General features: G+C 37.6%; 4 protein-coding genes across 4 annotated transcripts in view; all 4 read right to left on the bottom strand.

Annotated features, from left to right (window-relative positions):
• Positions 1 to 13273, bottom strand: part of LOC146403204 (uncharacterized) — a 732844-nt gene that overhangs the window by 193522 nt on the left and 526049 nt on the right. The window lies entirely within an intron of this gene.
• The window catches only part of LOC110258988 (olfactory receptor 6C2-like), a 50169-nt gene that overhangs the window by 6695 nt on the left and 30201 nt on the right, over positions 1 to 13273 (bottom strand). The gene's annotated exons all lie outside the window — the stretch shown is intronic.
• On the bottom strand, positions 3659 to 4271 carry LOC100738075 (small integral membrane protein 15-like). Its single transcript, XM_021082280.2, has one exon. It carries the CDS (start codon positions 4246 to 4248, stop codon positions 4024 to 4026), a length of 225 nt encoding a protein of 74 aa, XP_020937939.2. The 5' UTR covers positions 4249 to 4271; the 3' UTR covers positions 3659 to 4023.
• The window catches only part of LOC100738529 (olfactory receptor 6C2-like), a 68765-nt gene continuing 63533 nt past the window's right edge, over positions 8042 to 13273 (bottom strand). The window contains exon 3 of the mRNA XM_084955855.1: positions 8042 to 12270. Coding sequence (XP_084811981.1) covers positions 11285 to 12235 — 951 coding nt within the window. The 5' untranslated portion in view covers positions 12236 to 12270 and the 3' untranslated portion in view covers positions 8042 to 11284. The remainder of the gene's footprint in view (positions 12271 to 13273) is intronic.

Genomic DNA, 13273 nt, shown 5'->3' with positions numbered 1-13273 from the left:
ACCATGGGTGTGTGGGTGGGAGGGGTTAATTCTGAGATTTATATCCTGTTCCACCCTTCTATATTTCTGTTTTGTGCCAGTACCATACTGTTTTGATGACTATGGCTTTGTAGTATAGTCTGAAGCCAGGGGCCCTGACGCCTCCAGCTCCCTTTTTCTTTCTAAGGATGGCTTTGGCCATTCTGGGTCTTTTGTGCTTCCAAACAAACGTTAAAATATTTTGTTCTAGTCTATGAAAAATGTCCTTGGTAATTTGATAGAGATTTCATTGAATCTGTAGATTGCACTGGGTAGTACAGTCACTTTGACAATTTTGATTCTTCCAATCCAAGAGCATGGCATATCTTTCCCTCTGTTTGTGTCATCTTTGATTTCTTTCATCAATGTCTTATAGCTTTCAGAGTACAGTTTAGTGATACTTGCTTTAGGATTTCTTCATCTATGTTTTTGACTGAGATTCTTCTGTAATTTTCTTTCCTGACAGTACTTGTCAGGTTTGAGTATTGAGTTTGATGCTACAATGAGTTGGGAATACATATCCTATTTACTGGAAGAGTTTGTAAGGTGATTTCTCTTTGCATGATTTGTAGATCATGTTATTTCAGTCAAATAGGCTGGGGGTGTTTTGTGAGAAGTTTTTTGACCATTTATTCATTCCCTTAATGAACACAACATATTTTTTTTGCATTTTTAAATCAGTGTTAAGCATATATAGCATACACACAGCTATAATTATCAAATAAGTAAAATTATTGTTATTGCTATAAGTAACAGATGTATAAGTCAATGGAGCAAAATAGGGAGCCCAGACAAAAACTGACTCAAAATTGTCAATTAACTTATGATAAAGGAACTAGGAATATACCATGGGGAATGGACAGTCTCTTCAATACAGTAGAAAAAAAAAAAGGTAAAAACTTAAAAAAAAAGAGTATTGGAAAAACTGGACAGCAAAATTGGACCCCTGTCTCCTACCATACACAAAAATTAACTCAGAATGAATTAAAGTCTTAAACACAAGTTCTAAAATCAAAAACTCCTAGAAGAAAACCTATGCAGTAAGCTTGTGGACATTAGTCTTGGCAATGAATTTTTGGGTTTGATACCAAAATCAAAGGCAACTAAAGCAAATATAAACAAGAGATCACCTAGAGGGTGTGACCATTGCTTGACTTGTAAGCTGGACCCTGGGAATCAGAGGCTCCTTACCCCTCTGTTATCCTTTGAATGAACGTTCTGCACACCATTCCCATAGCTGGAGCTGTTTCAGGGATGAAAACTTGAGAGAATGTGCTGTTGAGACCATCAGGACTAAAAATATGACTGAACCAAAGTAATACCTCTATAAATTGTTAAGATCCTTGTGGATGGGTGCACAAATCTACTCAGCATATGGCCAGCCAACACAAGCCTTGTATGGAAGTTCTTTTATTTATTAAAACCACCATCTCCCTGCCCTCCATATGGGAGCCAGTTTTGAATTTCAATTGGACTGGAAAAAAAAAACTCCTAAGGTTGTGAACCAACACGGGGCTGCATCTAACTGAAAAGGAAACCATCAACAAAATGAAAAGGCAACCTGCTGAATGGGAGAAAATATTTGCAAGTTCTATATTGGATAAGGGGTTAATATCCAAAATTAATAAAGAACTCCAAAAGAAAAGAAAGAACTAATACAACTCCATAACAAAACAAAAACAAACAAACAAAAATCCAATGTAAAAATGGGCAGGGGGGAGTTCCCATCATGGCACAGTGGTTAACAAATCTGACTAGGAACCACGAGGTTGCAGGTTTGATCCCTGGCCTTGCTCAGTGGGTTAAGGATCCAGCGGCGTTGCCGTGAGCTCTGGTGTAGGTTGCAGACGCAGCTCAGATCCTGTGTTGCTGTGGCTCTGGTGTAGGCCAGAGGCTACAGCTCCGATTAGACCCCTAGCCTGGGAACCTCCATATGCCGTGGGAGTGGCCCAAGAAATAGCAAAAAGACAAAAAAAAAAAAAAGGCAGAGGATCTGAATAGACATTTTCCAAAGAAGACATACAGATGGCCAAGAGGCACATGAAAATGTGCTCAATATCACTAATCATCAGAGAAATGCAAATCAAAACCACAATGAAATATCACCCCAAGCCTGTTATGATAGCTATTATTGAAAAAACAATAAATAACAATCAACTAAGATGAATAAGTTCTGATAATATAATTTATAACATGGTGACTATAGTTGATAATACTGTATAACTGAAAATGGCTGACAAAAGGACTTAATTGTCCTTAACAAAAAAATAAATAAATGTGAGTTCATAGATGTGTTAACTAGATGGGAGGAGTGCTTTCACAATATACATGTATATCAAATCATCGTGATGTACACTTTAAATGGCTTGAAATTTTCTTTGTCAGCGATACCTCGATAAGGTTAAAAAAGAAAAATTCTTAAATAGACTATGTCTTTATAAATTTTATTTTTTTATAAAAAAGTATCAAACATTTCAATATCTAGTTTCATTTTTAAATTAAAGCTATTGGACAATTTTCTATTATGTGAAATTCATTATCAGAGGTGAGGAAAACATTAATGAGCTATTAATTACCAACAGCTAATGAAATTATTATCCATGCATTTATAAAAGCCATGTTAAAAAGTTCCAGTTATACTCCCTAATTAAAGGAAATAGCCTTTAGCTCCTTCTCATTTTGACATAATTTACACTTTCTACCCAATAACTACTATGCTGAAAATTTTCCAAATGTTAAATAAGTCCTTCTTTACCACTTGTTAAATATGACTTAACTGTGATTCTTTAAAAATTCCTTATAAGGAATTTGAAATATTAATTTCCACCATGAACCTGTTTGACCAAAAAGTATAGGGTGTCACTACCATGTGAATTGAAACAAAGAATGGAAATAAAAACAAACATGGTATCTATATAACCAGGAAATTATCTGATCAGACATTTTATTTGGGGGGGGCGTTGTTCTTTGTCTTTTTAGAGCCACACCTGCGGCACATGGAGGTTCCCAGGCTAGGGGTCCAATCAGAGCTGCAGCCACAGCAATGCTGCTTCCAAGCACATCTGCGACCTATACCACAGCTCACCTCAATGCCGCATCCTTAACCCACTGAGTGAGGTCAGGGATCAAACCCACGTCCTCATGGATGCTAGTCAGGTTCATTAACTGCTGAGCCAGGACAGGAACTCCTGATCAGACATTTTAACTACTTCACATTCCTACTTAGCACAAGTGAGAATAAGCTGGTTCTGAGGTACTACAAAATTTGGCCTTTTACTGCAAGCTTTAAATCACAGTGTTACTTGACTCGACAAGTCACTTTTAAGAAAATGGCAGTGTTCATAAGTACAAAAATTGTTATATCCAGTAAGTGTTATTCTACATAGTTAAGATAATAAGAGAATTCTGTATAAAATTAGATTTTAAAAAATGCAGAAAGTTTAATAATTACCAGTATCTCAAAAGCCAAAATGAGAAAAATGAAGAAAATAGAAATACTCATTGAATATTATTTTGCTCTCAGAAAGCCAGAAATGATTCTATTCCAAGAAATGAACAATTATGATAAAAGATATAAGTAATATACTGTATCTCTTTTCACCTAAAGCACACTTGTCATCTTAGGACAATTCTCATTTTTACATTTTTAACTTCCTTTGTCCAGAACAAGACCCCATTTTAAGCCATTATTTGAATAGAGTTCACATTCTAAAGTCATTTTTCTCTACAGGATGTTTTCATTTTAGTACTTAGGCTGCAAAAAGGCAAATGACTAAAAAGAATTTGTAGCATAAATGCCAATTTACAATAACTGTCTATAGACTTCCACACCAAAGCCTAAAAGTTGCTATAGTACAGGTGAGAACTAACATGATTCTTCCATATGCTTAGACTTCCTTTACTAAATAATACTGTCATAAGGTCCAGAAAAGAAACCTTAGTGCCTTCCAAAGCTGCATAATTTTCCAAACGATTTTCCTCTAGTTGCAGAGCCTGTTCATTCCTTCAATCTTTTTTTAGTTGTTTAGCTTTTGCAGTATTTTCTTGACGTTTTTGCTTCTTCTTTTGCTCCTTTTCCCTGGCCTCGATCACCCTGGCCAATTTCCAGGACAGTACAGCACTTGCTGGAAACAGTGGAGTAAGAGCCAAAATAACTGTTGTAAGGAAGCCATGTGGGCCCATTGCAGGCCATTCTACAATATACTCAGCCCAAGCTTTTATATCAAACATCTTTGTAGCGGTCTTATGCTTGAGTAGTATTTTGTCCTGGGATTATTAGCCAATCACAATGTCAGGTGACCCTTAGTTATCACAGGCTTTAGTTCTACCATACGCTTCTGAGCCAAGGCTTAAATTCTATGTTCTGGTTGAGTTGAAAAGACCGACCCTCCACCCCTGGGAGCGCAGGCCGGCAGGGCTCGCACAGCGGGCTTTCCCCGGGTATGCAGGGTCATCCCCACCACACCTCGCACAGCTGGCTCAGTACCCACTACCCCTAGGCATGGGGGCAAGACCATGGCAGCAGGTACCACCAGCCTCTCCTACATCACGCCCTGAATGTTGAGCTCCAACCCGCACTCCCCACTCACCCTATAAATTTTATTTATTTTTGTTATAGTTTATTTACAATGTTCTGTCAATTTCTGCTGTGCAGCAAAGTAACCCCGTTATACATATATATGCATTCTTTTTTTCACATTATCCTCCATCATGTTCCATCACAAGTGATCAGATATAGCTCCTTGGGCTATACAGCAGTCTAGTTGCTCATCCATTCCAAATGCAATAGTTTGCATATATACTAACCCTAAATTTCCAGTCTATCCCACTCCCTCCCCCTCCCCCTTGGCAACCACAAGTCTGTTCTCCATGTCAGTGAATTTGTTCCTTTTCTGTAGATAGGTTCATTTGTGCCATATATTAGATTCCAGATATGTGATACCATATTGTATTTGTCTTTCTCCTTCTGACTTACTTCACTTAGTATGAAAGTCTGGTTCCATCCATGTTGCTGCAAATGGCATTATATTGTTTTCTTATAGCTGAGTAGTATTCCGTTGTGTATAGACACATCTTAATCCAGTCATCTGTTGATGGACATTTATGTTGTTTCCATGGCTTGGCTATTGTGAATAGTGCTGCAATGAATGTAGGGGTGCGTGCATACTTTTCCCTTTTTTTTTTTTGCTTTGCTTTTTAGGGCCGCATCCACAGCATATGGAGGTTCCCAGGCTAGGGGTCAAATCGCAGCTATAGATGCTGGCCTACACCACAGCCACAGCAAGGCCAGATCCGAGCTGCATCTGCAACCTACATCACAGCTCATGGCAATACCGCATCCTTAACCCACTGAGTGAGGCGAGGGACTGAACCCACAACCTCATGGTTCCTAGTAAGATTCATTTCCGCTGTGTCATGACGGGAACTCCTGAATGTATGTTTTTCAATAAATACTTTGAGTACATGCCCAGGAGTGGGATTGCTGGATCATACGGTGGTTCTGTATTTAGTTTTCTGAAGTACCTCCATACTGTTTTCCACAGTGATTGTACCAATTTACATTCCCACCTACAATGTAGGAGGGTTCCCTTCTCTCCACACCTTCTCCAGCATTTGTTATTTGTAGACTTACTAATGATGGCCATTCTGACCAGTGTGAGATGGTCCCTCATTGTAGTTTTGTTTTGCATTTCCCTAATAATTAGTAATCTTGAGCATTTTTCCATGTGCCTGTTGGCCAACTGTATGTCTTCTTTGGAGAAATGTCTATTCAGATTTTCTGCCCATTTTTCAAATGGGTTGTTTGTTGTTGCTGTTGTTGTTTTTGCTGTTGAGTTGTATGTGTTGTTTGTATACTTTGGAGATCAAGCCCTTGTCAGTTGCATCATTTGAAACTATTTTCTCCCATTCTATAGGTTGTCTTTTTTCTTTTCATGGTTTCCTTTGCTGTTCAAAAGCTTGTAAATTTGATTAGGTCCCATTGGTTTATTTTTGTTTTTATTTCTGTGGCTTTGGGAGAACAACCTAAGAAAATATTTGTATGGTTGATGTCAGAGAATATTTTCCTATGTTCTCCTCTAGGAGTTTCATGGTGTCTTGTCTTGTGTTTAAGTCCTTAAGCCATTTTGAGTTTATTTTTGTTCATGGTGTGAGGGTGTGTTCTGTGTTCTACTTTCACTGATTACACACAGCTGTTCAGCTTACACATCACCACTTGCTGAAGAGACTGTCTTCTTCCCGTTATTTTGTTCTTGCTCTTTTGTCAAAGATTAATTGACCATAGGGGTCTGGGTTTATTTCTGGGTTCTCTATTCTGTTCCATTGGTCTGTATGTCTGTTTTTGTACAAGTACCACACTGTCTGTATTACTGTAGCTTTGTAATATTGCCTGAAGTCTGGGAGAATTATGCCTCCTGCTTGGTTTTTTTTTCCTCAGGATTGCTTTGGCAATTCTGGGTTTTTTATGGTTCCATATAAATTTTTTGATTGTTTGTTCTAGTTTTATGAAAAATGTCATGGGTAATTTGATAGGGATCACTGTGAATCTGTAGATTGCTTATGGCCATTTTTATGATATTAATTCTCTCAATCCAGGAGCATAGAATATCTTGCCATTTCTTTGAATCCTCTCTAATTTCCTTCATTAATGTTTTATTATTCTCAGCATAGATGTCTTTCACCTACTTGGTCAGGTTTATTCCCAGGTATTTAATTTTTGGGGTGTAATTTTTAAAGGTATTGTATTTTTATATGCCTTTTCTAATATTTCATTTTCAGTATAGAGAGACAAAAAGGGAGAAATCTCAATGGATAGAGCAGAAATACAAAAAAACCATAAGAGAATACTATGGACAATTATATGCCATCAAATTTGACCACCTAGAAGAAATGGACAACTTTCTATAGACATACAGCCCGCCAAAACTGAATTAAGAAGAAATAGATCAATTGAATAGACTAATCACGAGAAATGAAATTGAGTATGTAATAAAACACTCCCTACAAATAAAAGTCCAGGACCAGATGGCTTCACAGGTGAATTATACCACACAAAGAAGAACTTATGCCCATCCTTCTTAAACTTTTCCAAAAGGTTGAAAAAAGAACACTCCCAAAGACACTCTATGAAGCCACCATCACCCTAATAACAAAACCAAAGATACTACTGAAAAAGAAAAGTATAGGCCAATATCTTTGATGAATATATATGCAAAAATTCTCAACAATATTTTAGGCAACTGAATCTAGCAACATATAAAAAAAGATCATACACCGTGAACAAGTGGGATCCATCCCAAGTTCACAAGGATGGTTCAACATATGCAAATCAATCAATGTCATACACCACATTAACAACAAAAAGTCAAAAACCACATGATCATATCAATAGATGCAAAAATGCATTTGACAAATTCCAACATCCATTTTTAAAATTTTATTAGAGTATAGTTGAATTACAAAGTTGTGTTAGTTTCAGGTATACAGCAAGGTAATTCAGTTATAAATATACCTATATACATTCCTCTTCAGATTCTTTTCCCATATAGGCTATTACATAGTTTTAAGTAGATTTCCTTGTGCCACACGTTAGGTCCCTGTTACCTCATTATTTTACATAGAGTATTGTGTATATGTCAATCCCAACCTCCTAATTTATCCAAGACCCCTCCTCCCCAACATTTCCCCTTTGATAACCATAAGTTTGTTTTAAAACTCTTTGAGTCCGTTTCTGTTTGTAAGTTCTTTTGTATCACTTTGCATTGGATTCTACATATTAGTAATCTCATGTGATATTGTCTTTCTCTGTCTGACTTACTTCTCTTAGTATGATAATCTCTTGGTCCATCCAGTTTGCTGCAAATGGCATGATTTTAATGTTTTTAATGACTGAGTAATATTCCATTGTTTATATGTACATTTTCTTTATCCATTCCTCTGTTGATGGACAGTTAGGTTGCTTCCATGTCTTAGCTATTTAGTGCTGCAATGAACATTGGGGTGCATGTATACATATATATATATATTTTTTGTGGTTGACGTTTATTTATTTTTTGCATATGGATGTCCAATTGCTCCAGTATTTTTTATTGAAAAGATTATGCTTTTCCCATAGAATTACCCTGGCAACTTTGTGAAATAGATCAGTTGAAGTCATATGTATGGATCTGTATCTAGAATCCCTGTTCTGTCTCACATCTCTTCTTACATCTCTCACATCTCTTCTTAGGCCCTATTGGGTTTTTTTTTCCATTTTTTTTATTACTCAAATGAATTTATCACATCTGTAGTTGTATAATGATCATAACAATCTGATTTCACAGGATTTCCATCCCGCAGCCCAGGGGGTGCATGTATATTTTTGAATTATGGTTTTCTCCAGATATATGCCCAGGGGTTCAATGGCTGGATCATATGGTCATTCTATATTTAGTTTTTTAGAGAACTTCCATACTGTTCTCCATAGTGGTTGTATCAATGTACATCCACACCAAGAGAGTAGGAGGGTTTCCTTTTCTCTTCGCCCTCTCCAAGGTTTATTGTTTGTAGACTTTTTGATCATGGCCATTCTGACTGGTATTTTTGTAGTTTTGATTAATGATATTGAGCAGATTTTCATGTGCTTTGAGTCATCTGTCTGCTTTCTTTGGAGAAATGTCTGTTTAGATCTTCTGACCATTTTTTAACTGGTAAAGAGTACTATATCAAGTAATTTTTCTTAAACCTTTAAACAAAGAAAATTTTTCTGAAAGTTTTAGTACTGTCAACAGTTAAATTTTGCTGATCTCAGTAAATGTAGACTGTTCTCAAGTCAGCCTTCAAATTACCTCATTTAAAAAATGCACTTCTCTGAGGCAATTTAAGATGTGTGTACTGATATTAACACAACTTTGGAGTCATATAAAAGTGGATTTGATTATGAATCCATCACTTATAAAACTACCTAACCTCCAGGAGTCTCATTTTCTCAAAATGAAATATTGATTTCAGAATCAGCAATAATATATAAAAAGTTAGGCACTTAACAGTCTGACTGAAAACTAGCTTTCTTAATCAATCATGTCTTATCATTACATGTATGTCCACTACTATCATTCTTATATTATTTGAAAGTGCAATATATTTTCTTTGGGGTTCAAATTGTTTTTGATCCATTACTCCTATATCCAAGCCTTGTCTTTTTTTAAGATTTTAGTTAACATTTTTTGAATATGCTGTACATACAGAAAGGAAAAATCCCAAAACTCTACAGTTTGAGATTTTTCATTTCTGTTTCTCCAGTAGCTAATATGGTTTCTCTAGCCTTAGGAGACCATGGAGTGTTCTGCTGGCTCCCTGTAGTCCACTAACCAGGCAAAGCACGTTCCCTCTACCTTGTTTTTGAATATCTGTTGCTGTGCAATGTATCTCCCCATATTTTAGTGGATAAGACAAAATGTTATCACTAGTAGTTATAAGAGTGGATAGGGGCAGCTGAGTGGTTCTCAAATGACTCTTTCATTTTGTTGTAATCAGCGGTGACTGCATGTAAAGACACAGCTGAGCAGATATCCAAGAAGGTTTCTGAGACACGTGTCACTGCAGCTAACATGGCTAGATGAGATGGTGGCTAACCAGATACCTCTCTCTACACCACCTCTCTGCAAGGCTAGCTTGGGCTTCCTCATTGCATGGCAGTCTCGGGGTATTCAAGCTTCTCACATAACTCCTGGACTCCTACAGAGCATATGTTCCAAAAAAGAAGGCAGAATCCACATGTCTCCAGTGACCTAATCTATGAAGTGACACGACTTCACATCTACAACATGCTAATGGTCAAAGTCAAGTCATAGGGCCAGTCGAAATTAAAAGGAAGAGAAAAGAAACTACTTCTTCTGATCAGGAATGTACAAAGAATTTGCAAAATGTCCTTAATCCACCCACAGTCATGAATCTGAAAATGACCTCAGGGGCAAAAGGAGCTATTTACAATCAGTTCATCCTTCCACAGTCTGCCCTTTCCAGAATCTTAGCCTCTCTGGTCCCTTTTGTTTCAAACACAGTCTGATGTCTCTAAGTCAATAGCTTTTGTGTTTTACCCATATTTGTTGTTTTTGAGACAATTACAGGCATGTCTTGGAGAGATTGCAGGTTCAGTTCCAGACCACCACAATAAAAGTGAATATCATAATAAGATGAGTCACATTTTTTCGGTTTCCTAGTGGATATTAAAGTTATGCTTACACAATACTGAATCCTGTGAAGTGTCCAATAACACTGTGTCTAAAAAAAAACCAATGTACATATCCTAATTTAAAAATACTTTACGGCTAAGAAATGCTAACCATCATTTGACAACAAAGGTTTGCTACAAAACTTCAATTTGTTAAAAATGCCGTATCTGCAAAGTGCAATTAAAGCAAAGGACATCATTGCAGTTCCCGTCATGGCTCAGAAGTTAACAAATCCGACTAGGAACCATGAGGTTGCGGGTTCAATCCCTGGCCTTGCTCAGTGGGTTAAAGATCTGGTGTTGCCGGGAGCTGTGGTGTAGGTTGCAGATGCGGCTTGGTTCCCGAGTTGGATCTGGCATAGGCTGGCGGCTATGGCTCTGGGAACTTCCATATGCCACAGGAGCGGCCCAAGAAATGGCAAAAAGACAAAAAAAAAAAAAAAAAAAAAAAGAAAAAGAAAAGAACAGCATCATTTTGCTTGTGCTCAGAAAAGGAAGTCTGCCAATTATCTTTAAAGACTATTTGGCTATGTTTGTATTTAGGTTATGTTGGGGGGCATATGGTTTAATAAGTTCAGATTAGCAGAGGCAAGGAATATTATTTATTATAATTTTTGAAAAACCAGGTATTTATCATGAGGCAGGATTAAGGAGGCATCTTCATCTGAAGATGAAGACAACTTACAGTTCCTAAGAATCCATGTTTTTTATCCTGTTGAAAATGGCAAGTATTTAGAAAAAGGTTGTATTACAAAGAGAGGAAAGCACAACATGGAAAGAATAGATTCAATACAAAAGACCAATGACTGACGTGTATTTGAGAAAACTAAAAAGAATGCATTGAAATGTGGAACGAGGTGACAGAAGTTTCAGAAAAGTAGAGAACTGTCCACCTGCATGATGCCAGGACTATCAAGGTTCTGACTTGCTTCTCAACACTCTACTGCTCCTCAACATTAGGGGATTACACAACTCCAGTGCCTCAGTTTCCATCCATACGTTGATGCTTATTGTTTTAATTTGAATTCCCAATATGAAGATCAAAATATATTTCAATCAAAATTTCTTTGAAACATTGGCAAGTCTTTTAAAGGTGTCATAGAAAGACTGCCTTACTTGTTTATTTCTCAGGGTATAAATGAAGGGGTTCAACAAAGGGGCAACAGATGTAGGGAGCAGAGATACTCCCTTATTAATGGCCACTTCATTCTTGGCTGAAGGTTTAATATACATAAAGATGCAGCTGCCATAGGTCATGGAAACCACAATCATGTGGGAAGAACAGGTGAGAAAGGCTTTCTTCCTTTGATGGGCAGACGGAAATCTTAGGACCGTCCCGATGATGTATATGTAGGACAGAACGACACACACAAGGGTCACTATCAAAGTCAACACGCCAGAGAATACAATCAGCTGCTCTATGAACCATGTATCTGAACAGGAATTCTTCAGGATTGGAGAAGCATCACAGAAAAATTGGTCAATAACAGTGTCACAGAATTCCAGACAGAGGCTCAGGCCAAAGGGTGGTAGGATAATCAATAAGCCAGATACCCAACAACAGAGGATGAGATTCCTACAGACTCTGCTGTTCATGATGCTCATGTAATGCAGGGGTTTGCAGATGGCCACGTAGCGGTCATAGGACATCACTGCCAAGAGGAAAAATTCTGTAGCTCCAAAGAGGACAAAAAAAAAGATTTGGCTGAAGCAGGCACTGATGGTGATGGTTTTGTCCCCACTTGATATGATGTGCAGATAGGTGGGCACACAGGCAGTTGTGAATGAGATTTCTAAGAAAGAGAAATTTTGAAGGAAAAAATACATAGCTGTTTTTAAATGAGAATCCACCAAGACCAGAGAAATTATGGTCAGATTCCCAATCACACTGAACATGTATGCGATCAACAGAAAGATAAAGGCCAGAATCTCCAGTTGTGGGTCACCTGTCAAACCGAGTATGATAAATGTTCTTATGGCTGAATGGTTTCTCATCACTGGCTTCATGCCCAATCTTCACATAAAAGTCACAGAAACGCAATCTGAGAAGCAACATCAAAATATGACCGAATCAGACAGCATCTTACCAACACCAAACAAATCCAGTCACACACACACTTCCTTGTGTAACTTCGTGATCAGGTTTTGATGAGGGAATTCCCTCAAGTCCACTGAAATCTACCACGGGGAGGCTAAGCTGATGGAAAGTTTCTCTTGAAGATTACTGCTATTGAAATTGTTTTCCATATTCTAGGATTTCCCAGTTCACAGTTCTGTTTCCAACTCACTTTAAGTTCCTATTTTGGTTGAGCTTTCTCCTGTTGGATCAGGAGTTGGCCGCTTCTGAGCTATACTTGTATGGGTCACAGACTGTTTTTCAACACTTGCACTCAAAAGCTAAATCCTAAAATTCCTTTGCTTCAAGTTGTGTTACCTGAGAAAATGCATATATACTGAGGATGGGATTATGGTCTGGGTGCATAATCCCTTCAGAGCCCTCAAGTCAGATTTCTCCCAGAAAATAAGTCATTCAATGGCCCTTTCTCCTGAATTTCTCTAAGTTCCTCTGTTATTCCTTTATTTCCACGACTCTCCTCAGCAAACGGCTTACATGCATGCTTATTTTAGTTTAATTTTTTAAAGGGTCGAAAGGTATAAATAGTTGAAGGATATCAAGACAACTTTGCTTTCCCTCCTTCTAGACAACAGAGGTCTCACAGTAACACCCAGCGGTTAAGCGTATGGACCTTGGAACAGTTTGTCTGGGACCAAGTCCTATCTCTCTGTGAGCCTCGTGACCTTGGGCAAGTTATTTGATCTCTGTGTACTCCTTGCTTCCCAAGCTGTAAACTGGATCCCCAGGAATACTGCATTATGGGGTTAAGGTCAGCTTTAAATGAGAGAAACCATGTAACATGTATATAATTGTACTTCGCAAATAATTAACAGTATACATTTTTTTCTCCTGAAGCCAATCTTTCATTATCTCAAGAAGGCATTTACCTGTATAAGAAGCATTATCTCTCTTCTCTGTACCCCCCCAAA

The sequence above is a fragment of the Sus scrofa genome, chromosome 5 (assembly GCF_054392235.1).
Source record: "Sus scrofa isolate SSC_HxYL_T2T_F1_AM1 chromosome 5, Sscrofa_HxYL_maternal_Yorkshire_Landrace_v2.0, whole genome shotgun sequence".
Lineage (NCBI taxonomy): Eukaryota > Metazoa > Chordata > Mammalia > Artiodactyla > Suidae > Sus > Sus scrofa.
This window is presented reverse-complemented; position numbering and strand designations above follow the sequence as displayed.

Coding starts and splice junctions, on each gene's coding strand:
- LOC100738075 (XM_021082280.2), bottom strand. CDS start 4,248: ATGTTTGATATAAAAGCTTGGGCTGAGTATATTGTAGAATGGCCTGCA.